The 24,252-nt window shown below is 37.8% G+C and overlaps 1 protein-coding gene and 1 long non-coding RNA gene across 16 annotated transcripts in view; one reads left to right on the plus strand and one right to left on the minus strand.

Annotated features, from left to right (window-relative positions):
• The window catches only part of MRTFB (myocardin related transcription factor B), a 64,026-nt gene that overhangs the window by 28,460 nt on the left and 11,314 nt on the right, over window positions 1-24,252 (plus strand). For 14 of the 15 annotated variants that reach the window (XM_042864261.1, XM_042864276.1, XM_042864268.1 and 11 more), the window contains 7 exons: window positions 8,987-9,052; window positions 14,299-14,354; window positions 14,921-14,996; window positions 15,963-16,124; window positions 16,514-16,698; window positions 21,232-21,369; window positions 22,807-23,054. In XM_042864261.1, coding sequence (XP_042720195.1) covers window positions 8,987-9,052; window positions 14,299-14,354; window positions 14,921-14,996; window positions 15,963-16,124; window positions 16,514-16,698; window positions 21,232-21,369; window positions 22,807-23,054 — 931 coding nt within the window. The remainder of the gene's footprint in view (window positions 1-8,986; window positions 9,053-14,298; window positions 14,355-14,920; window positions 14,997-15,962; window positions 16,125-16,513; window positions 16,699-21,231; window positions 21,370-22,806; window positions 23,055-24,252) is intronic. The other variant, XM_042864274.1, reaches the window with a different exon arrangement.
• On the minus strand, window positions 801-16,623 carry LOC122176052. Its single transcript, XR_006177616.1, has 3 exons — window positions 16,534-16,623; window positions 15,967-16,069; window positions 801-5,800 (listed from the first exon to the last, which is right to left on the minus strand). It is a non-coding gene; the product is annotated as an uncharacterized LOC122176052 (long non-coding RNA).

The following is a 24,252-nucleotide window of genomic DNA, read 5'->3' on the forward strand; positions in this document are numbered from 1 at the left end:
AGCCTTTCTCAGAATTTAAATGCTGGCTTTGCTTTTGTGTTTAATTTGGATCTTAATAACATTTGAAATAGCAAAAAGATATAAAGTTTCTTACAGAATTCAGTAACTGGCAGTTTTTTTAAACAAGGGAGAAAAGCCACTGTGTTACTAAGAAATAAGTTTGGGCTACAAAAAAATACTCATTTTTGCTTCCTTTCCTCCTGATGGAAAGACAGTGCTTGAAGAGAGAAGGCAAACAGTGGCTTCCTTCTCATAGTGTTTGCCTTGAGAACTCAAACAGTCCCACTCGAACCTGAGGGAATACAGGATTCCTTCTTCCAGCATTTCTTCTTTCTAAAGCTTAGCAAAACAAGCCATTTCTTTGTTATGTGTGTAGAACAAATTACTGAAAACATAGTAAATCTGTTATGCAGTGAAGACCTGCTATCTTCACCTTTTCAGTTTATAATACAAATATGTAGTTTAGGTATTTTTCAGATTTTCCCTTTCGTGTTCAGATACTTTTCAACACCATGTGTGAACGGTTAAAGCCAAAAAAAAATTAAAATTTGTTTAGCAATCCACAATGAAGTATGTAGAAATCTGTGTAATTCAGAAGGTGACGTAGCCTTTGCTTCCTAATCTGTTTTCAGTAAGTTTGATAAATCTAAAAATGATAGAGTTTGCTTATTTCAGGAATAAATTCTATTGGGTGCAGTCTTTTTTTAACTTGCTTCTTTACAGGGAAGAAGAGCTTGGTGGAAACACAAATCCTAATGCTGACTTTAGCAGATGAATATTAAAGGCACAGGAAGGTTAGGTTACAAGGATTTTATTTTCTTCGCATAGGCTAATGACTATTCAATAAAATGTATACTGTGGTATCCTATAGTTACTTATTATCAGTTCTGTGAAAATATTTCTTAGTTTTACACATTTTATCAAAATTGCCTTTGTATGAGCAAAGAACAAAAACAGTTTGTCCCTGGGGCTCACTGTGCAAAGGTAGCTAAGCAGCTTCTTCAGAAATTCCCAAAGCACTGTCATCTCATAGCAAGCGAACAGACAGTACATCTAGAAAATTAAGTGAAAAGCCTTGGATGAAATAAGGGCATCTTGTGCATACAGTTAGTAAGAAAGAGTCCATGTGATCAACAGGGCGTATTTTAGGAATATGTTTTGGCTACGTTTGTAAACGAGCAGTGAATTTGGGCAGTTTTGCTTTGTACCCCGGGTTATTCCAGTACAGAAATTACTGAGCTTGTTCAAGAATGTACAGCTGTGCAGGGAAGTTCTTGAAGGGATTATAAAATTGGTGGAAGAAATGAGGATGGTGCTATCTTTCATGTGTTAATCCGAGCTTCAGAGTTACCAGTTGCCTGCCAGTTACTGTAAGGAAACAAAGCTGACCAGGAAAAATGTTTTTCCTCCCTCTCTCCCCTTAAAGCATAATTAATTTCCTGGGTTCATTGTGCTTTTTTATTTTATTGACTTGTGAGGAACTGCAAACTGGCAAGTCCTAGAAACAGCATACAGGGCAGAATGAGAGAAGCACAGGCACTGCTCAGGTGCTTGCTGGAAATATCTTCATGCTGTCTGGTTAATGAATTACCAGATTTAGGCAGGAGTGGTTACTTCCCTTTGTCCATGCAGTTAAATCGATACTGCACGAGAGCTGTTTATTTAGCACATTTCCTGCATGTTGAGTACCAGTCAAACTCTGGACTTTTACTGCTCTCCTGACGTGGCATAAATTCTTGAGGATTCTGCTGGCGTTTATTTTAAAAAAGTTTTTATAGATAGTGTATATTTATGTAAGTATATTTTAAGTATTTATATATAGTGCCCCTCATCAGTGGCAGCTTATCAGTATGTTTCTTAAAACACTGATAAGGAAATGCTGAAAAATAGTATACTGTTTGTTATAGTTACTCAAAGGAAGCACTTCAAATTCAGTACACTGATCCTGTGAGGTTATTACTGTCCTTAACTTTGCCTACCATAAATGCTCTCTTTAATGACAGTGGGATAATTGCATGTCTTACAATTAAACCAACACACTACAGATTTTTCTGGTTCAGTATAGCACTTAAACAGAGAATAAGTGCATGGTAGTGCTATTGTAATAGCCACATGCTTGAATACCTTGATAAACCAAGGTCACAGTGTAGTAATCATATGTTATATGTTACCTATATGCAATTAGGGGATACATTGGCTATGCAGGAGCTGTAAGAAAATTTGCTATGCAACTCCAGTCACGCCAAGATTTTCCAAAGCTTTCAAAGAAAGTAAGGCCTAAGGCCACTGCTGCCAAAAAATAGGTGTCATCTCGTTCAGCCTTGTGCTGTTTGCTGCCATCTTCTTTCTCATGCTGGCATTAGTGATTATGCTGTTCTGGATTGAGCTGGATCAGTGAGTTTGTGTCACTGAAGGCTATTTCAGTAATCTTGGATTTCCCAGGTCAGAGTACTGACCTGGAAGGCTACATCTTTGCTGGTGTTGCTGCAAGTGGAGCAGCTGTGGTTGGAGAGAGGAAGAGACCATTACCTCTTCATTGGCATTCTGCAGTCTAAGATCAGATTATGAAACCACACTGAAGCCGCTGTCTGTTCTGTTGCAGTGCTGGAGGTTTCTTTTCCTTTAACAAAGCATCCAGCAGTGCATGTATGCACTTCCAGTCTTTCTAAGGCAGTGACTTTGTTGTTGTCCACTGAGCAAGCCCCTACAGTTATGTTATTGTCTACATAGCAGAATTGACAGAATGCCATTGCTTCCAGCCCAGGTTGCACCAGCCATCTTAAATATATATCCACCTTCCTCATTTTAGGTTAACGTGTAATCTTGTGACCCGGATGATTGGCCTGAGTACACATTTTGTTTGCTGCCTCTGCTGCGCATAGGAAGACTGTGTAGAATGGAGATATTAACTTCCCAAGGGGGCTTGGCTGGAAATTGTCTGTCATCAGTCAATGTATTACGCTCCAGACTTATCACAAAGCAAGTCTGTGGCTGATGGAGAGTTTGAACCCATTAGCCTCTTGACAGTGTGTTTCTGAGCTGATAGTAATAATGGAGGAAATACAAATCTGTTTTAAACAAACATTAATAGACAGTATTAAGGAGAGGGCTATTGCAGATTTAGAATATGTAATTACTGGTCATATACTTACCGTGTGCAATTTTACAAAACGCTTTTGTTTTTTCAGATTTCATACCCAAGATGGGAGTCTGTGTTGGTGGTTTGTGTTTTTTTTAATTTGAAAGATTTTGAAGGAATTGTAAAAATACACATTTTGCTTTTAACGTATACATATATATTCATCCCAGCAGACCTTCCAGTAATTTTAGAGCCTCTGCATGTTCTGACTTGTTTCTAAGCAACGTGTTCCATAGCAATAGGAAAAGATACAGACTGTTCTGTTTCCTACTCATTTAAGCTTCTCAACTGACACTGTTGTGCTTCATTTTCTTTGTTTTTAATGATCACACTTCACTATCCTTCTGATCCGGCTTTTCTTTTCCTACTTCCAGTATGATAATGTTGCTTCCAGAAACAACTATGTGTACAATATTGCTGCTTAAATCACAGTGCTGTAGGATTTCCCTCCAGAATTTGGAAAAGATGGTTTGAAACAGCCCTCAGTACTCTCTGCTGCCACCATTTATAAGACAGAATGATGGTACAACTGAGTATCTGCTAAAATGAGTATGCCTAAGAGACAGTTTTACTTTTCCTACATTGTGTTGGATATATTCTTAGCAGAAAATTCACATACAAAATAATAGAAAAAAATACATAAAAATCTGCAAGAAAAGGCAAGGGATATTTTGTAAAAATAGATTTTTGTTTTTTAAATGACACTTTGGCCTAGGTGGTGTCAGATTTCTTTAATGATTGATTAATTGTTTCTATTTGAAAATTAAACTTATTCAACAGGTCGCATCATCTTCAGGCTGGGGGTCAGTACGACTGTTGATGCATTTTATCTTTAGCCTGCTGAACAAGTTAGAATCACTTCCAACAAACCACAGACAGCTAATATTCTCACAGCTTTTTCCTCACCATCCTTCTTTCTTAGGCATGCCATGTAAATGAAAAGAGCACTGCGTCATCGCATTCCTGAGTTTGGACACACAGAAATGAGTAAAGCTACTGTATTTGCTATCACCATAGATTGTTTGTGAAGGCCACCTGCCATCTGCTAAAACACTCTCCTACTTTACTGCCACCCTGCTGTTCACACACCTGCATTAATCCTGGTGCTGTAATGAGTCATAAATCACTTCTGATGGAGGACTGTATTTTGCAGTGCAGCAGATAGAACTGTCTTCTGCAGCAGTGCCTCCCTGCAACTAGAACGTGCTGTTAACATCTACTGCTCTGTGCATCAAGCCCAGTATGTCAGAGACTGCCTGTGTAAAGGCTGTTTCAAGGGAGGCTGTTTTCAATAGAGGCTTTCTGTGTAATAGATTTTAATTTAAAGGAAACAACCGTGTTTCCAGCACTGTCTGTTTCCATGGCAGCCAACCTAGCAGCCCGCACCGGAGTTCCTACCGCTCTTGGAAATTTCCAAGGCAGAATGCTGGAATGTTGGAGATGGCATTATCCCATTTTTTCTTGCAGTTTTAACACAAATAGCTCATTTCCACTGGAGGAAGTAGTGGGTTGATTACATAAAGAACTTTTTTTTTTAAAATCAGTACATTATTCTTCTTGCTGTCAGTTGAAATAACTGTATGCTGATTAATGAACACCTCAGTGATTCAGTCTGTTGCATTTCTATCCTTGTTAAATGTCAACTATTTGAATACTTTCATAGCACCTTCTCTAAAAAGACAGCACTTCAACTTGAATTGAAAATAACAGGATATAAAACGGTATTAGATGAGGAACCAGTGCTAGAATTACTGCACACAGAACGTGTTCTGGTTTTTTTTTCAAGACAAGGAGCAGTGGTGAAAGCTTGCCAGTCATGCAGATAGCATTGTTCCTGCCAGGCAACTATTTATTTTTGGCCTCCTTGCATTCCAGTTCTTGGGATTATAGAGTACTACTTTGAGACACCTTTTCCATAGGATACAAATTACACATTTGTAACAAAGCGAACACAGGATACAAATTACACATTTGTAACAAAGCCAAGGCTAAAAATCACTTGCTCAACTTTGCTAGTAACTGTACTCTAAGTCATTTAATAGCACACTTTATTTTTACTTATTCAGAAAGTAATTGGGGAAAACATGGAAATCGTGGAATCTCAGCCTGGTGCTGAAGTGTTAAACTTAATATCATGCACTGACTTGAAAATAAAAAAGAATACAGGCTCCAGCAGGTCAGAACAGGAGTCTGACTGGCCTCTGCATGGTTTTTATTCAGAAGCAGTTGGAAGACAGTTCTTTGGAGTGGCAGCGGTGTGAAGGGGACATTCCTGGCAGATAATTTGAAGTGCAAAATGCTTGTGTTTTAGCAACTGCATTTGCTCAGTGGTGTTAACAAAGCCCTTCTTTTGTACATAGATCTTTAAATATAAGAAATAATACTAGTAAAGTTTGCAGTGTATCAACATATTTAAATCTTTGTCAGTTCTGGGCCTTAAATTTGGAGATCCACCTTCTATGATTTTGGATGTTATGTATGTTAACTACCTGATTTTAAAAGCATAAGAATGAGAAGCAATCAGGCAACAAGCTGCATAGATTCACCCAGAAAAGAGCAGTCTGTTCAGCACCACGTTGAGTAAGGTGCACCCGGAGGAACTTCGCTTCAAAGCACCTTATTTCTCTTGAATTCTCCCTTCCCTGGATTTCATCATTTTGTCTGGAGACGGTTATTAAAAAAAAAAGAACAAAAAAAAAAAAAGAAAAAAAGAGAGAGATATATAGAGAACAAATAATACAGTGTAATCAATTAGTATAATGCCTCGATAGATTTCAGATTATTTATAATATCTGTCTTCTGTTCTTATCCATCTTCCTGTCTTATTAGATTTACTTTATATGTTACTGACTGCTGCAGAAATCTTCTCCTGAGTGGGTTTCTGCTTCTATATATAATCAGTAAAGTCAGTTTTAGATTTATTTAAATTAGATTTAAATTAACTTAAAAACTACTGTATAGTTTCTCCCTGAAATAAATTTGCAATTCTTTGCTAAAATTGCAACTTGAGCTCCAGTCTCATATATTTCATTCTTGTCTTTGAATATGATTTCATCACATCTCCCTTATTAAAACCTTTTCATTTAGTTTCCATGACTCCCATCTTCCATATCTTTCTGATTGATGCAGCTTTCTGTGAGTCCCCATGTCCTTTCTAGCTTTTTGTAAAATAAATTCTTAGTTCCCTTCCTTCATACCCACTACAGGTCCACCTTCAATGTAATGATACAATTCTGTATATCATGTATATCTGCTGAGTTGTAGGGCCAAGTCTCTGTGACTGCAGTGACATAATAAAGGTCCTTCCTGCCGGTATCGTGACACGCAGGCTCTGCAAGCTGACTTTTGTGCAGATGGACCTATCCAACTCATGTACCACAGGTTGCCATCTCCTCCTTAGAAACATCTCAGCTTCTTTATTTCCGTCTCCATGTGACTAAAGGCTTCGTAAACCTTTCTGTCTTTCCGTGATGTATAAATACTACATTTTTTCCTGGTTTGTTTGCTTTGCAAAAGCAAAAACAATTTCAGCTTTTCATCTCTTAGAACTAGCATACTACTTTTCAATTTACAGCATCTTCTGTTAGACACTCTATTTTCTTTAGTCACACATTTAAGTGCTCAACCATTAAACGGCAACAGCAAAAACTGGATGCCAAACTTTTTTTTCCTTCTTAATTTTTCCTACAACTTTATTTACCCTCCTCACTTTGATCAAATCAGAATCACCAATGACTACCTTCTGGTTGCATCTTCGTGTTGTCTTTTCTTCAGTGTTCTCCCTTCAATGCTTCCCTATTAGTCATGCTACAGGCTGTCCTTCCCTGGCTATGTAACGTGTAAGTTCTTGATATTTACTTAGTAAGTGAATGTTCTGTGTCATTTATATCTCTTTTTTTCTGTGCTCCAGTAGAGATACACATGGCTTAACTTCAGAAGCACCGTATCTAATTTGCTTTGTGATGTCCAGCGTAGTTTGACTGATGATGGGTAGACATGAAGTGTTATGAGACACAATAAGTATTTGTTACACGTTTTTGCTAAGAAATGCTAAAACTTCACACGTATGCACATACATTTTATGTTCAGCTACACACCTACTGCTTTTCTCATCCTTCTGCTGCACTACATTACATACTGTCTTCTCAAACTTGTACACTGCTGAGGATACAGATGAGTTTTTACTCATTCCCACAAAGCTTAAGCCAAGAATCTGATCATGACTGAAGCCACAAATCATGGATAGAATACACTCATAAATTATATAGCAGTGTTTCCCATCATCTAAATTTGGAATTAATTTTTGTTAAAGAATTTGTTTAAACTGTTTGGAAAACAAGAGGTAAGATACCTACATACTTAGATTTATTTTTTGCCGAATAGATTTGCTTTGTCCTCTGCCATTTCCTTTATCAGTTCCACCAATCACACTCATGGCCAAGCAACATTCATTTCAAGAATTGACAGAAATTCTGTCAACCACAAATACAAATAACACATCCTGGGGTATATGTGTTTGCACCATTGATGCTTAGGTGGTGTAGGGCTGTGCTTTTGTTTGTTTGCTTGTTTGTTTTCCAGAGGAGTCTCAGCAGTGGCATACACCTCGGGCAAACAACGCATACTTTGGAGAGATACAGAGGAATACAGAGTAGAAGTATTGAAGCAGTTATTTAGCTTGCTTGTGTTGCCAAACTGCAGTGTGAGGCCTTTCTGATTTTTTTTCCCCCACAAACTTGCTAATGAAAAATGAAAATGCAATAACCATTAAATGCTGAGGTGGTAGGATGTGTTTAGGCTGCCCAGTCCAACCAGGTGACCTAGCAGTAAGCATCTGTGTTAGTGCAGTAGAATGCCAAATGCCGAACAGAAGTTTGCTCCCTTTCATATGAAGATGGAAAAATCTTTGTCTGAGAATCATGTCAGTGACTGGATCTGGGAAGGCAGCTCTAGGTCTGCTGCTGTTCCATGTTCTCACGTCTGTTCTTTGTAATTCCTGTGTAACAACACAAATTCTTGTGTAACAATATTGTAAACTCTGAATAGAACTGCTGTGGCACAGCCCTGAAATGTTTGTATTTAAATTCGCGGTGTTTGAGTCACATAAGAAAATAACGTCCTTGTTGTCAGCATTTGCCTCGCTATTCCCGGTAGCAGTGCTTAAGCCAGAGGAGTATCCTTCCTGTACTGCAGAACAGGAAATAAGCTGGTTCCTTTTACATTCTGAAAACAATGAAGTTTGTCCTTTGCCTAACTTTTAGAAATTACATCCATTTTGATGGTCTGGACAATGTGTTACTTTGTTTTGCTTCCTTGTGAAATACAATGGAAACAGCATGTCACAATCATACATCCATAATAAACTATTAAAGCAAAATTTGAGAATGTAAGTATTACAAATTTAGTGTATTTTTTCTTGACCAAGCATCCTGACCATCGCTCAAATAAAAGATGAAATTTCACATTAGGTTAACAGCTATACACATCTAAGAAATAGTGAAGCACTATGATAAAATGATACAAGCATAAGGGAAAATTAACTATTAAAAAACCTATTTTTTTTTCTGGAGGGGAAGTATGAGTTTTTTATGATACATGTTTGAAGCAGTCCTTTTATCAGATGTGACCAATTAACAGCAAAATCCATTGCAAATAAGGATTTAGATTGCTGCAAATTATGTTCCTAGCAGTTGATCCTTAATGGTGCCTGTCCTAGAGGTTAGTCAGGTCCAAATGTATATAGCAAAAATATTTCTAAAGTTGAATACTTGGCATCTTTGAAAGTTTGTCTTGAACTTTTAAGGGGGATATTATGCTTACATTTGAATGGTTGTGTTCTTTTGTCAGTACTTCAGCTGAGGCTACAACAAAGACGGACACGTGAACAGCTGGTGGACCAGGGCATCATGCCACGTAAGACTTGCTTTACTTCTAGTAATTTTTATTACTGTAATGCATTAAGTATGAACTCATATATAAAATAATGAAGATCAGGATTTCTCTAAGATCATTAAAAATAACTATCATTTGAAAGGACCAGTGGAATCCTTACGGTTACCTAAATGAGTGGGAAGTAAATTCATCATGCTTACCTAATGTTACAGTTAAAATAGCCACTGTGATGAAACTGCAAACTTTTCACATGAGTAGACAGTGATAGGACAAAGGGAAACAGTTTTAAAGTAAAGAAGGAGAGATTTAGATGGGATGTCAGATGGAAGTTCTTTACAGAGAGAGCGGTGAGGTGCTGGAACAGGCTGCCCAGAGAGGCTGTGAGAGCTCCGTCCCTGGAGATCTTCAAGGCCAGGTTGGTTGGGGCCCTGGGCAGCCTGGTCTGGTGCTTGACCTAACTGTTGGCAGCCTGCCTGTGGCAGCGGGATTAGAACTTGATGATCTTTGAGGTCTCTTCCAACCCAAGCCATTCTATGATTCTATGAAATAAATCAAATTTTATAAATGACTGAACACCAATATCAAAGCCAGCAGTATTTTAAGTATTTCAGTATTTTAAGGATGATAAGTGTTGCCAGACCAAACCAAAGGACACGCAGAAATTATAACTAGGGCATTAACAGGCAAGTCTTCTGTGTTAAATCTTGCATGATGATGGCTGTGATGTTACAGGACATGACTTTGGCTAGGCATTGTGCATCAAAAGCTTTTGTGCTTAGCTTCTTCCCATCACTGCATACGAATACATTTCCAGGAATATACGAGGAGGCTTTGTTTATTCTGGGGTTGATTTTATTTTTCAGAAGGCTGCTGGTTTTTTTTACTAGTTGCCAGAAGTTCCTGATCCATTTGTCATATCTGGCAAAGCACCCAAGCTGGTGTAAGAGTTTGGTATTCTTCTCTTCCAGATCGGATTATATACTGGTAGTGAATGCCTTTAGATGCCATCTTTTGAAGTGTTGAGATGCTGCTGATCAGCTGTAGTGCGAAGTGTCTTGCTAAGGCAGCAGTGTCCTCAAGATCATAAATTTATTTATAAATGCATAAATTTATTTATGCTACCAGGATTCTGTAATGCTGAGCTCCCAACTCTGAGTACCTGCCATCCTTCCTTGAAAGCTGTGCAAGAAGTTAGTAAATCATGAAGTTACTAAATCATTTTTATCTCTAACTGTTCTACAATTGGAATCTAACTGCAGTTTATAGTGTCTGAACTCCCAGCGTTTTATTTTGAAAGCAAGTAATTGACATGCTTTATGCAAATGCGCTTTATTGCCAGAGTCTGTTTCCCTTTATTTGATTGACTATATGAATTTGATTTCAATGTGTTAGAGATGATGGTTGTTTCAGCAGCACTGTGACACCTGAAATCAATTTAGGAATCACAAGAGGATCCTCCTGAATAAAGAAATATAGTGTTCTAGAAATCAACTCCAGCTAACCCTTTCCTTTGATATATTTTGTTTGTACCACACTTGGGCTCCCAGTACTATGCTGATTGTTTTCTATTATGTCTTCTAACTGGCCTCAGAATGAGAGGTACACAAAAAAACATGGAAAATACACTAGTGGACAGTGTGGGTTGAGACTGGACTCCAGATAATAGCACCAAGCTGTAGGAGACTTTCAGCTGTGCAAAGTGATTTTTCTTGTGAAACATTAGTATATATATGTTACAAATAGCTCAGTGTGCACTGGTGAATTCTAGCTTTAAAAATTCTAACCTGAAAGCACAGTGTCTCAAAGCTAATCTCTTGCTGACAGTTTCCGAATACTCATCAGACTTTGAATTGCCATCTTAAAGCATCTTTACCTTCTTAGGTCTATAGTGTTGATTTCTTTAGCAAGAGAATATGTTTCTTTTTGAGTTAAACCTGAAAAAGGTTCTACATTGTGAAAAAGTCATCCAAGTTTTTGTTTTGTGGCATGTCATCTCTGTTAAATGTATGGCAAAATCCCTTCCTTTTAACAGTAAGTCTGTACTTGATATTATTTCTAGCTGACTAGCAGCTCTTCTCCTCTGTTTAGTGGCTAACGATGAGAACTTTTGTACACTCCAATGAGAATTATATCCTGTCATCCAATTTGTATTGCAGAATATATATTACTGTAAGTCATATTTCTATACTGCCTTAGTATATGTATAATGTGCATACATTACCAGATGGATAGATGCACACTATATAGACAGCCAACCAAGTGCCATACTTGCAAGTTTTTCAAGTCTCACACGAGATGTAAGCAGAGCTTGGTTTCCATAATCACCTGCTTCATGGTGGAAGCTTGCTGGCATTCTCCTGTACAGGCAGAAGAGCTGTACCGAGGCTTGTCCTTTCTACCCCTGAATACTTTTCCTGTGGTCTGTCCAGAGATAAATTGTTCAGACAGTTTCACGTGATGATTGTTTCTTTCCTTCTCGCCTGGCTGTTTCACAAGGTTTAAGAACTCCTAGGCCTGTACACTTGCCACAGAGGCTCCTAGTAGAGGGAGTGGATATTCATCTGTCATCAGAGAAGTTATCTCCAGCTCTTCAATGTGAGAAGTCTTGCTTGCTCTTAAAACTGTACTTTATGGTATAGCAGGCGTGCACCTTCTCTTGTGACTAGCATAGCAATAGTGCTATCTTTTTTCACTGGGGTGACAAGAAGAATTCAGTTCTGTCAGTGTGCACCATGATAAGGAGCATTGGATTTCAGAGACATACCAGTTGGATTGGCCTCTTCTTTCTTCCGTTTTCAGTTCTGGTAAAAATAGTTTTCACACTCAGTAACCAAGGGGCAGCTGTCCACCAACATACACAAAGTACAGTAAGCTCATTCAGCTCATAAAGTTTAACTCATTGTGGAGCTTACCAAAGGAGTGATGACTCCTGAAAAATTCTTCCTATTGAAAGAAGTACATGAGGCCAGCATCCTGGGAGATCAAAGGAGACTGTAATAATTTCTAGCAATGAGTGGCAAGATCTCTGCTTTAATCAGGACTGTCTAGCTCTGAATGTAGAACGTGCTTGTCTTGTGCATTCCATCACAAAGGAGTACAGGGCTATACTCAGCAGTAGAACAGAGCTATTTTATACCCATCCAGTTTCTTCTGCTCTGATCAGGACAGAGAAATCTACAATTGCTTTGTACCCCAAATAATCCTTGACAAAGGATCAAAAGATTGACAGCCTCTGAAGAAAAGTGGGGACCTTCCTGTTGGTCTTCCTTCAGTTTCATCTAGAGAATTACCAGGCTTTGTTCTCCAGTTAAAAATTCAGTTTACCACTTCCTTAGATTTTCCCCAAGTAACAGCCTCTGCTGTACCTTACAGTTAATAATTAAGTCATAAGAACCTACCAAACTGTATGCCCCTGTTTAAGATCAAGAACTGTGGTGAGACTTGAATCACAGTATGTGGTAGAATACATTAGAAAATAAGTACTTCTGGCTTCCCGCTCTCTTTCATCCTTGATGGTAGTTCTTCTGGTTGCTATTAATTCTGCTTCAAGAGAAGGAGAAATTTATAAATTTATGACTCATTGCAGTTAATGTCCTCCAGACTCTGTCCTAAGATAATGTTGGTGTTGCACTGTAACCAGGAAATAAGCCTGCCAACTTTCTTCTCAGTCCCTCCTGTTTTTTAGGGCAGACTATATACTTCACACTCTCAGTGTCAGGACATCTTTCTAAATCTTTCACTGGCCCAGATTCTTTTAGAACTGTTTGTGTTCACCGCTAAGAAATCCAGGGTTTGGGCTTCTGCTCATGGGCTGCCTGCACTTCCAGCTGCCCTGCACTCCCAGCACAGAAGACTCACAATGAGTGACTGACTATTGATGCCATGTTTCACTGACCAGAACGAACTGCTGTTCGCATAAAGGACACTGAAATCCTCCACCCAGCTGGAGGGTTTTATTGCTTATTTATTTGCTGCTCCCCACGTGCCATAACATACGCTTACCCATTTAGAAAAAGACCATTTGCTGTAACTGATAACTCCCTGCCTCCCCAGCTTTCTCCTTTCCCTCATGTTCTTGCATATACAGCCCTGTGTTGAGAGCAATTCAATACCAGGATGTGCACTCCAACTTTTTTGCTAAGCAGCAAGAAGAGTGAGAGTTTGCCTTCTGTGGACAGTATTACTCATAAGTGAGCTTTCTTCGTCTCTGTGGTAGATTCCTGCACTGCAAAGAAGCTGTGGATTTAAATCACAGCCAGGAAGAGTTAAACCTGTAGATGGCTATATCTTGCCTGGAAACATCTCCCCGAAAGTTATTGAAAGGCAGTACACATGGCTGTCATCAGCAGTGTCTGCTGAAGTGGATTGTGTGTTTGTGACAGAGAAGAGCTATGTGATCCCTGGAGGTCTTTCCCAGCTGTACCATTCCTATGATTTACCTGTCTTTTCTTTTTTATGAAGTACAGCTGCGCATTCTGCTGCTCTTGCATGATTTACACGCTAAGCAAATAGGCTTTCTAATATTAATGGTCTCCTTGAATATTGCTTTGAATTGATACATAATGTAGAATCATCCTATTTTCTAATCTGAGCACACGAAGCTTATACAAAATTCTTGAAAAATCAGCATAAATACTTATTAAAGGACAATTCATCTCTTTCTGGTAACAGCAAGGGTACCATAGGTACAGCTGTATACTAATGTAGAATCACAGAACAGAATCATAGAATCACCAAGGTTGGAAAAGAATTCCAAGATCATCCAGTCCAACTGCCAGCCTACCACCAGTATCTCCCAGTAAAGCACGTCCCTCAGTACAGCATCTAAATGTGTCTGGAACACCTGCAGGGACGGTGACTCCACCACCTCCCTGGGCAGCCCATTGCAGACCTGACCGCCCTTGGAGAAGTCAGCACTCTTTCAGAGAAGATTAGCGGAATAAATGAAAGTATTTTGGCATTTTATGTCCTATCTCGTAAATTTCCTGCTGTGGAACAGTTTTAGTTAACAGCCTCTTAGTCCACTTAGTGAAAAAGTTAACTGTTATGCAGTGATATCTGTTAAAATCATATATTCCATGTATTCTGTGTTAAGTAGAAATTAAAAGAAATAGAAATTTATACAGTTGGCCTGAGTCAAATGTAAGCCTGGTCAGATGCAAACACTGCCTTAACGCAGTATTAAACAACCAGACACAGATGGTGACTAGGGTATTTCTTTTGTTAATCACTTCTTATCTACTTAACTTTTACTTTTCCCTTCACAGCTTTGAAAAGTCCCGCTGCATTCCACGAGCAGATAAAGAGCCTGGAGCGAGCCAGGGTAAACCACTTTGTGTAAACTTGCCATTAACATCTGACAATGGACAGTCACTTGTATACGATATTGAATTTTCTATTTGAAAAAAAATCTGACCATTGCAGTAACAATATGGGCTTGTACCTTAAAAGGATCTGTTAGATCTGTTATGTTGGCACCAAATCTAAGGAAGTTTCTTAATCCTTCCTAAATCAAGCACCTATGTGGGATTAACTATGGTCATATTGCAACACATACCCACATAGTCCAAGGAAAAAATACTTGGATTAAATTATTCTTGTGATATATTTCTGTAGCAAATATCTAATCTTACTACTGTAATTTAGTGTGGCACAAAGGGATCAACTCCAGAAACATTCCAAATTTGTTTTGGGAAGATAGAAATTCATTAATACAGCTTGACTGAAAAACAAAAACAAAGCAAAGCAGAACCCTCTCTGGTAGCCCTGTTGGAACAGTGATCTGCTGTTCTGAATGCAACTGCAAATATTCATTTTTGGACATCAGTGAATTACTTTCTGCTTTTTCAAATAAATACCAGTTAATGATAATTCTTCATTTCTTTAAAGACTGAAAATTTTTTGAAGCACAAGATTCGCAGCAGACCGGACCGGTCTGAGCTGGTCAGAATGCACATCCTTGAAGGTATGTAGGTGCCTTTTAAGCAGAAGGAGCTCTGTTACGCCCTCAGCTGTATAACTGAATTGGGCTTTGATGCGAATTATTTCTAAATGTCTACATGTTTCTCTGTTTCTGCAGTGTCTTTAATACATACAGCTGTGGCAGTGAAAGTATTCCTAACTGTGCATTTTTTGGCAAGTGCATATTGCTTTTAGTCCCTAATGGTAATTATGCCATGGTGTACATACATATAAGTATTACTTCAATTTCTACTCATTACCGTAAAACAATTGACAGTTCTGGACATTTTTCCTCCCCAAAAGCCCCTACCTATTATAAACTTGACTTCCACCTTGCCGTGTTATTTTGCTTGTTGCTCAGTAACAGTAACCTGGTTTATGAATGAGTCTGTATTACTGTGATTCATCATAATCTTATCAGCTGCAGAAATTACCAAATAACCATAATCCAAGTCAGTTTAATGTTCTTTAGTTTCTAAACATGCATTTGGTCTGGATAGATAAAGTACCAGAGGGGAGTCTCTATAATGATAAACCGTCTCCATATTGACAAAATATCTCCAGATTTTTCTGAAATACAATTTTGAAAATTTTCTACTTGAAAAATCAGTTATCAGTTAAATCTTTACCATAGCATACACTGGTAAATATTAAAGCAGCAAATGCTATCTTTAGATTTTAATTGGAATTGGCTGTTTTATATTCCTTGCTTTATTCTTGGACATTATAAAAATGTTTACAAAATTATTATTGCTTTTAAAAAATAGGTTATATGTATTTACTTTACTTTTTAGAAAGCAAAGCGTGGAGATGGAAAGTATCTTTTCATGTTATCTTAATACTAGTTTGAGGTTTTCCAAATCATACTTGTATGCTTTTGATGTACACAGAATGGTTAGATGAGACAATGCTAGTTGTCATGAAATTGGAGAAAGATTGAATAGATTATTTAAATCAACAAATATTTTAGAGACCTTTGCAGAGCCTTCGTTGCAAGCCACTCAGATGAAACTGAAGAGAGCACGCTTGGCAGATGATCTGAATGAGAAGATTGCGCAGAGGCCTGGCCCTATGGAGCTGGTAGAAAAAAATATTCTGCCTGTAGATTCCAGTGTTAAAGAGGCAATTATAGGCAAGTAAAAGAACTACAGCGTATATCGAGGCTTAAGATTAAAGTTCACCAGAAGAAAACATAGTTTACTAGTTCTTATTCTTTCAGCTTCTGATGCCTAAGTTGTGTCATCATTTAACCGAATATAGTCACCCAGTCTTTGTTCAAAGCCAAGCTAGAAATACACAGACCATAATACTCCATCTGAAAATATGTTTCTTAATAATATCATCTACATGGCTATCGCTATATCAAAAATGCAATAAAATACTTAACATAGAATATGTTCAGACTGACCTGAAAAGTGGTCAGTTTCTAGCAGCTACCTAATTCTGCCACCAGTGAGTGTTTAAGTTTAATTTCTATAACTAAAAATAATTGTTTTGCTTGTTCCTTTATAAACATTCTAGCAGTTGGACAACAGAATTACCCTCAAGCTTTGGATGACTATTCATTTGATGAAGACAGCAGTGATGCTTTATCACCAGATCAGCCAGCCAGCCAAGAATCCCAAGGTTCAGCTGCTTCCCCTGGTGAACCAAAAACAAGTGACTCACCATCACCAATAACACCAAATGCTACTACTTCAACACAGGTACAGTTCTAAAACATTGAAGCAAAATCTCCACAGTATATTTTTGGAACTGTAGAAATGGGGCATAGTTTCACATGAATTCAGTATCTTTGCTGTTGCAAAGAGTTGGCTGGAGCTCCACTTTCTGTTAAGAATTACAGACTGGAGTCCTTGCTTGGCTGTTGGTGGTGATGAAATTCCCACAGCCATAGATTCACCACAATTCATTACAGCCAGTAGAACTGCTGTTTCCCAGGGAGTTGTGTAAAAGGCCACATCCACAGCTTGCTATGGCTGTTACTGATTACTTCATGTCTATCTTCATTCTGGGCAAGTTGTTTACTTTTATCTGGATTTCTGCTCGTTCTTCTATGAATTTTTTTGTTTGGCAGAGAAAGACACAAATTAAAGGCTTCAGAGGAGGAAAAGGCAGCAAAGCTGTTATATGTTTTCTGACAGTGATCTGTTAAACAGTCAGTAAAGTCCACAAACGAGCCACGTTTTTATGCTTGCCCTTCTATTAAGCGTGCTTGTGGAAAATGCTTTTATTTATGCATTGAAACTGCCAGGGGATTTATAGCAAAGCCAGGGCTCTGCATACAGGAACCACACTGCACTTTTTAAAATAAGGCAAACCAAAAGGTAAGACAGAACGGAATATTGAGTTCTTACTTTATAAAGTAATGTAAAATTAAACAGCTGTATATGAGATTAATATTGCCTGGTCTCCCAAGATGTTTCCAATTCTTTTAATGGCCACGGACAACTTGATACTGTCTTTTATTTACTTATTAATGCAGTAATTCAAAAAGTATTGCAAAGTTCATGCTGAAAAAACAATGCCAGACACAGTGTACTGCACATCTGTTCTATTTCATTGTTCACTAACATAAAAATAAGACATTAACTGAGTTTCGTACCAAATGAATGTAATTTGTGCTGAAGAAACTGAAAACAAACCACATGAAATTAGATTCCTAAGACAGAGATTCCAAATGGAGAGCTAAATAAAAATACTCAGAGCAATGCATGCCAAAAGCTTTTCAAGTAGGAAGCATAAGATAGAGGCATGATTGCGCCAACAAAATGACTGAGCTCTTGAAGCTGACTGGAAAGGCACTTCAAAAGAACTTCAGTCCTCTGCTTATGGATTTGATAATGCCTTACAGCCGCTTCTGTGTACAGACCTAAAATGCAAAGCTGCTCCTCTGCACAATAAAACTGATGCTTACTTTATCGTTCCTTAGAAATAAAGAAAATGAGCCAGCGTGTCTCTGCAGGCTCTGTCTGGGAAATTGATCCTTCATTCTTCTAATTTCCTCTGACAAATTTTGCATTTTATTGTAACAGAAAGTACAAAGAATATTTTGAAAACAGTGAAGGGCAGCCAGTGTTCTTTTCAAAGCTTCCTCCTCCGCACATTTTCAAGCCTCACAGAAAGTAACAACTTTGGGAACCTTCAGCTCATGTTCACTGATGACCCAAAACTTGATTTCACCTGATGTATTTGCATCTGGTAAGGATGCAGTGCTTTACCACCACAATTCTGATGGTGCTAAACAGTTAACGTCAGAACAACTATCTTCAAAAAACAGCTGAACTTTGTTTGAGTAAGAATTGAATAACAATTTTCATAATATATTCACTACAGCTTGTTGACCTGCTAAATGCTTCTTTGCATTTAGAATAAAAGGTTCAGAAATGATATCATCTGTATCTGGAAGTAAAAGTTCTGTTCATAAGAAGTAATTCTTACATTACTTTATGAAGTAATCAAGTGAGGAAGCTGAGATCCGTTTAGATTTTTAAACTAAAATTTAAAAGCATAACAGGTAAATGACATACGTGGTTAGCTGCCTCATCTGGCACCAGCAGTAAAATCGGCAAGTCTGTAAAAAGTTTTGTATTTCATATGGTTGAAGTCCTTTGTAGTTCAAGATAACTAAAGTAAGGAAGAAGTTATACACTACGGCAAGGAGATTATTTAACACCACGAGTTTCAAGCAACAGGATTTAAGAGATTGTTTTCTGAAAGATACTGACTTTTCCATTTTAAACTGTTGTGTTCTCTTCGTGCAACTGTTCCTATGACGGCTCGCTAAGTGGCTCGCTTCCTGGGGATGGCTGTGCTACCTGTTTCTTTTCACCCAGAAGCAATGAATTCCAAATCCACTGCACTGTATGTGGAATTCTCTGAGGTTCAGTGACATAAATTTTGAAATAATGTAAAATCAAACATCCCCGCGGTGTGCCTTTAAGAAAGGGGTGCAAATATTCTCAGAAAATAAAAGTTCCTTACAGAGTAAAAACTGCCAGGAGTTTGGCTGAACAAGATCTTGGAAAATATTATTCATCTAAAAAATTGAAAATGAAAAAAAGGATCAAAAACACTATGCAGCTTAAATAGCTTATGAAAGCTAGGCAGCCTATTCACAGCTTTCAGCACAGAAAGAGTGGACATGACAGAGTTGAGCTCAATGAAATTTTATTATGTTAGAAAACGTTCTGGAAATTTCTGGCAGGAATCATGGTGGCAGGAAAATAATGATTTTTAAAAAATCCTAAGTCTTTCTGGCATTTGGTACATTTATAGATGAAATGATGCACACAGTGCTTGTAGCAGCAAGGGAACAAACTCAGGAGAGTGCAGGCTACTGAATTATACCTACTCAGTAACATCATAGTGGTTGCAACTCCTTAGCAAATGCTATTGAAGATTATTTCTTCAAATTATGTGGCTGCGTTAATACTGTGTGCTCATGAAAAAAATAGGTTAGTTTTCCTAGGTGGATGTTTGACCTTCGTGAAAGGCTTTTCTGAGGGCAGTAATTTGTGGGGTAAGATTTTCTTTGCGTGCGCAAGATTCTGACCTCACACACACACAGAAAAATGTGAAGGCCTCAACTCAGTAAATAGCTGTTTTTTCTAAATACGGTGTTTTTCTGTAATTTCAGTCAGCTGCTGCAAGTATAGGTGCAGGGTCAGATTCTAAGGTGACATCATGAATGTTGCTTCAAGAGATCAGTAACAAACAGTGGTAAACCTGAAAATGATTGCTAACAGCGCATTCCGTTCACTCCTTAGCTATCTTTAACCTCTCTCTCCTTTTATTTAAAATCAGTAAAATCATATAATTAACAAAATCTCCACTTATTTCCATATAAAAAAACTTCAGGAACTTTTAATATTCTTAAAAACTGTAACTGTGGTTGTAGAAACCTTCATGTACGAAAGCTTGGTAACTGTATCAAGGAAGGAACTGGAGAGAAGGTTTTCCTGTAGTCCTTGCCTTAAAGACAAGATTTCTGTTTTCATTACACTGCTAGGAAGAAAGCTACTCCAGTGATAGCTGTCAGTTCTTGAAGAATTTTGCAATTGCAGCGTTAAGAACTATGTAGGTTGCTCCAAAAGTAATGCCTCCTACTTATTTCCATGGAAATTACAAACAATACGAAGAGCACAATAGCACAATTAGATAGGACTACAGGTACAGTTTTTCAGTGTAGTCGCCACCATTAGCTACACATTTTTGCCACGATGAACAAGAGCTCTTCATTTCGTGCTGTGACACTATACACGGCCATCTGGAAAGTGGTTTGTCTTTCACTGCTGAAATGCACCACTGTGCTGACATCCACTGTTTGACCTCCATCAGTATTCAAAAGTGCTGATGAATGTCAGTGGGGGCCCTTTTTTCCACATGGAGGAATTCAGCTCCACCCTTCGCTCCCCCCACACTTCCATGTCAGGCGCCATTCTGTCCCAGTGCCCCTCTGCTGCCATCTGTCACACAGCAACAACACTGTGGGCCAACATCGTTGTAATGCCAATAGGAGGCATTACTTTTGGAGCAGCTCTCTTATGTTAGAAGTAGTTTTGGTAAAATGCTCCTGACTTGAGTGGATCAGGTTACTTCTGAATGTCCTTCCAACTTTTTCTTTTTTAAAATGGATTTATCAGAATGGATTTATCAGGGTAGCAACTTTGAACCAGAAAAAAAAATTCATGATACTTTCTTTCTGTTTATTTTTTTTTCACTTTTGTTGAAGGGGAAAAGACTTCTGCAAAGCAAGACCCAGTGTGAGCGTTATGTGTACAATGCCCTTTCTGAGGGCTTCTTTTATGTTTCATAAATACTTCATGTTTATCTTTCTTTTTACTTGCAAAAAATGTCAACAATACTAATTAAGTAAAGAATTGTTGTAAAAATATTATATACTATTAAAAAATGATATTAAAATCAATTACTGTTTTGTCTTGAGACTACAAGTAAATTCTGTATGAGTAAAAACACATTTTTGATACATTTAGATGCAGTAATTAAAATACAAACTGACAAGTCAAGGTAAGAAATCAGTTTCTTAATTGCTATATTTGAAGTGTGCCAAAATGTGTGTTTATAGCACACTTGTGTACATGGAAGAGTCCTATTTCTGTCATTTCTTCTAAAACTGTTTTGTGAACTGTCTTAACTGCTTCACATATTTTTGATTATTCAGATGCTGTGGTTGTTTTTAATGTTTCTTTTTTTTCCTTATATTTTTTTAATACTAGTATCCACCTTTAACCTCTCCAGTTCCTGAATTCCTTAAAACTCCTCCCACAATCGAACACGTTACACGTTCTACTGCTACAGCCACCATGACCACAAGTACTGTGACTGCAGCAAAGCCTGGGCCAACATTAGTAAAGGTAGGTATCTGAAACAGTGGCATCTGAAGTCAGTTCTTAATCTGATTTGTTTTTCTGTGGCTACATTCAGTGCAGGAATACAGTAATAATGTTGCAGTATCTGTAACCAACAACTGCTTACAGTGTTCAGAACATACTTTGCTGTTGACTGAAGGCTTTGGTACACTGAGCTCAACGAGAACACTTGTAAGGGCTGGCTGATTATTTCAAGAGGTTCTTATGGTGTACTTGAATAAAGTACTGAAGCAGAGTGATGCAGTGCATTGTTACTGAATTTTTTAAAAATACATAAAGAAATAATATTAGATTTTTGCAATATGGATTTTCTTTTCTCTACTAAAGAAATTAATTTTCTAATCTAGCTTTATGTGGGAAATAATTTAATAGGAATGGAGGCAATGCATTCATAATCTACCTACAGCCAAACCAGTGAACAGCATTCCTCCTTTTTCACAAATATTTTTGTAGCTCGTTTATCGTATGAGAATAAAGCAGTGAAGTTACTGTATCCTTATATTTGAAGATCAGAAAACTGAGTGCACTCAGTTGTCTTCTACACTGCCTTGTCCAGCAGCATGGAAGACTTTTGCAGTACAGTGTGAGAAAGGTTTGTGTTGGAAAACATCTGAAACGTTTCAGCTCTGTAGTGATTTCATATATGTAGAATTCTACCTAACTACATGAAAATAATTTTCAGAGGATGACCTCTAATAGTAAATTTCTAGTATAAAATTTGGCTATATCCAGCAAATTTTGTACCAACTTACCTCACAGAACCTTAATGACAAATTCAGATATTCCCCCAAACCTGTAGTACTTGTGCATGGATCAACACAGGATTTCTGCTGTGATGCTTTCTGTATGACTAGGTAACTGCCTTCAACTTTTCACTCAAAATAATTTCAAAGATCTTGTAAAGGAAGAGCATTTTACCATATGTACAGATATTGCGGATAAAAGCGGTGCTGAAAGCTCCATTAGAGTAATCCTGGACTTGATAGGATGGTCTGTCTGTGATTTTAATCTAGAACTGTGAGTACTTCTGACCTGTAGGTGTTTACAGATGGTGTTTAAGTTATTATCTTTCACATGTATGAAGTGTGACTTTGAACTTCGCTCCTTCAGAAGAATGTCTCTTTATAATGACAGGTGATGGCGAGCGGAATCCTTTAGCTTCATTTGTGCCATGTACTAACAAAATATTCACAAACTATAATTTCTGATGGCCCCTTTTTGTGCGCAAGTATAAAATAGTTATAGTATGTTACTTTTTCAAGGATGACGACCAGTCATTTTGAGTGGGATTGCAGGGACAACTATTCAGCAGCTCTCTTTGCAGTCAATACACTGATGTGTACTTTATCTTTGTATCTTGCGTAACTGCTCATAAATGCAATGTCTTTTATAGCTGTTTCAATGTTTTCCATCCGTAATTAGCAAAGCCACCCAAAGAACCCAAATGATAAGCATCGGAGTAAGAAATGTAAGGAACCTAAACCAAGGGTGAAAAAATTGAAGTATCATCAATATATTCCACCTGATCAGAAAGGTGAGAAGAACGAGCCACAGATGGACTCAAACTATGCTCGTCTGCTACAACAGCAGCAACTGTTTTTGCAGCTGCAGATCCTGAGCCAACAGCAACAACACTACAACTACCAGACAATTCTGCCTGCACCACTGAAGTATGTGAAGCTTTGTGTTTTCTAAGTGTATTTTAGGAGCATATATGCATCAGTTGTGGACTTTGTGCCTTAGAAATGTTTTTCAGATGTTAGAGACACATGGAAACTGAGAAAACTTAAACGGCAACATGTGTTAGTGTGGGTATTATTTAACCTCAACAGAGTGATGAGACAGGTCTCAAAATACTTCTGAAGTCTGAAAAGCTTGTAACAAGTCCTATTTACTTTCAGTTTGACATGGAAATAGAATCTTCTACCTGTCAGATGCATTTTTTCCAATCAGAGGCATATATGAAACTCAGTGCATGTGTATGTGAAAGCAAGAACGTTTTGTCACAGTTTGCACTCAAATATAATTGAGGTAGGCAGCGCAGAAGAGAAACACGCAGACATCCTTACAGAGACGTGTGCTGTTCTGCTGCTCTGTTCTTTTACACCTGTTCAACTCCTGCCATTTTCAAGTTAAAAAAAAAGTCTTTTTAATTATGTAAAATGGGTATGTTTATACCCTCATCTCTAGTGCTTAGTGAACTCTTTGGCACTTCTAACAGTGAGAAGTGTACGTTGTTTTATAGATAGAGGCAGTCAGAAAAATAAGCCCTTATGAGGGTTGCCTGCAGCGTTCAGCAGAAAGAGGAGCCGGCTGACTGCAGAGTTTCATTCTCACCATCTAAAACCATCATTCTATTCCTAGAAGTGCTTACAGAGTAACGTGCCACAGTCACACAACCCTAAATTGAAGTGGCTTTCAACATTTGTTTTGTTGTTATTGTTGTTTTTTAATGAGCTTTCACCAAGTTTTCTTTCCTCCACAAATGAGACTAGAAAAGTAAAAGGATACCATCTGTGGTTGTACTTATAATTACCATGTATCCTAACATTTAGACTAGAGCTGTTTCTGCTTGCTTACCCACGCTTCTTATGTTCTGTTTTCTGACATTTCAGAAATGTTTCTTCCTAAATCACTTGAATGAAATAAAGAGCTAATTTATGGTACCTAGTGTAAATGGTGGCATTTTAACATTTTTTAACAATTATTCTGAGATCATGATATGAGATTCTTCTTTATGAGAGTACCACTGACTCAAAGCACGTCATCATCCCTTTGGTCCTTACTGGATGTGGACATTGAACTTGCGTGTAGGGTTGATACATAGATTTCACCATTATGGGTTTTTTTTCTGATATCAAACAGGAC

Source organism: Lagopus leucura, unplaced genomic scaffold (assembly GCF_019238085.1).
Source record: "Lagopus leucura isolate 7727_CA_CO unplaced genomic scaffold, USGS_WTPT01 Super-Scaffold_760, whole genome shotgun sequence".
NCBI classification, from domain to species: Eukaryota; Metazoa; Chordata; class Aves; order Galliformes; family Phasianidae; genus Lagopus; species Lagopus leucura.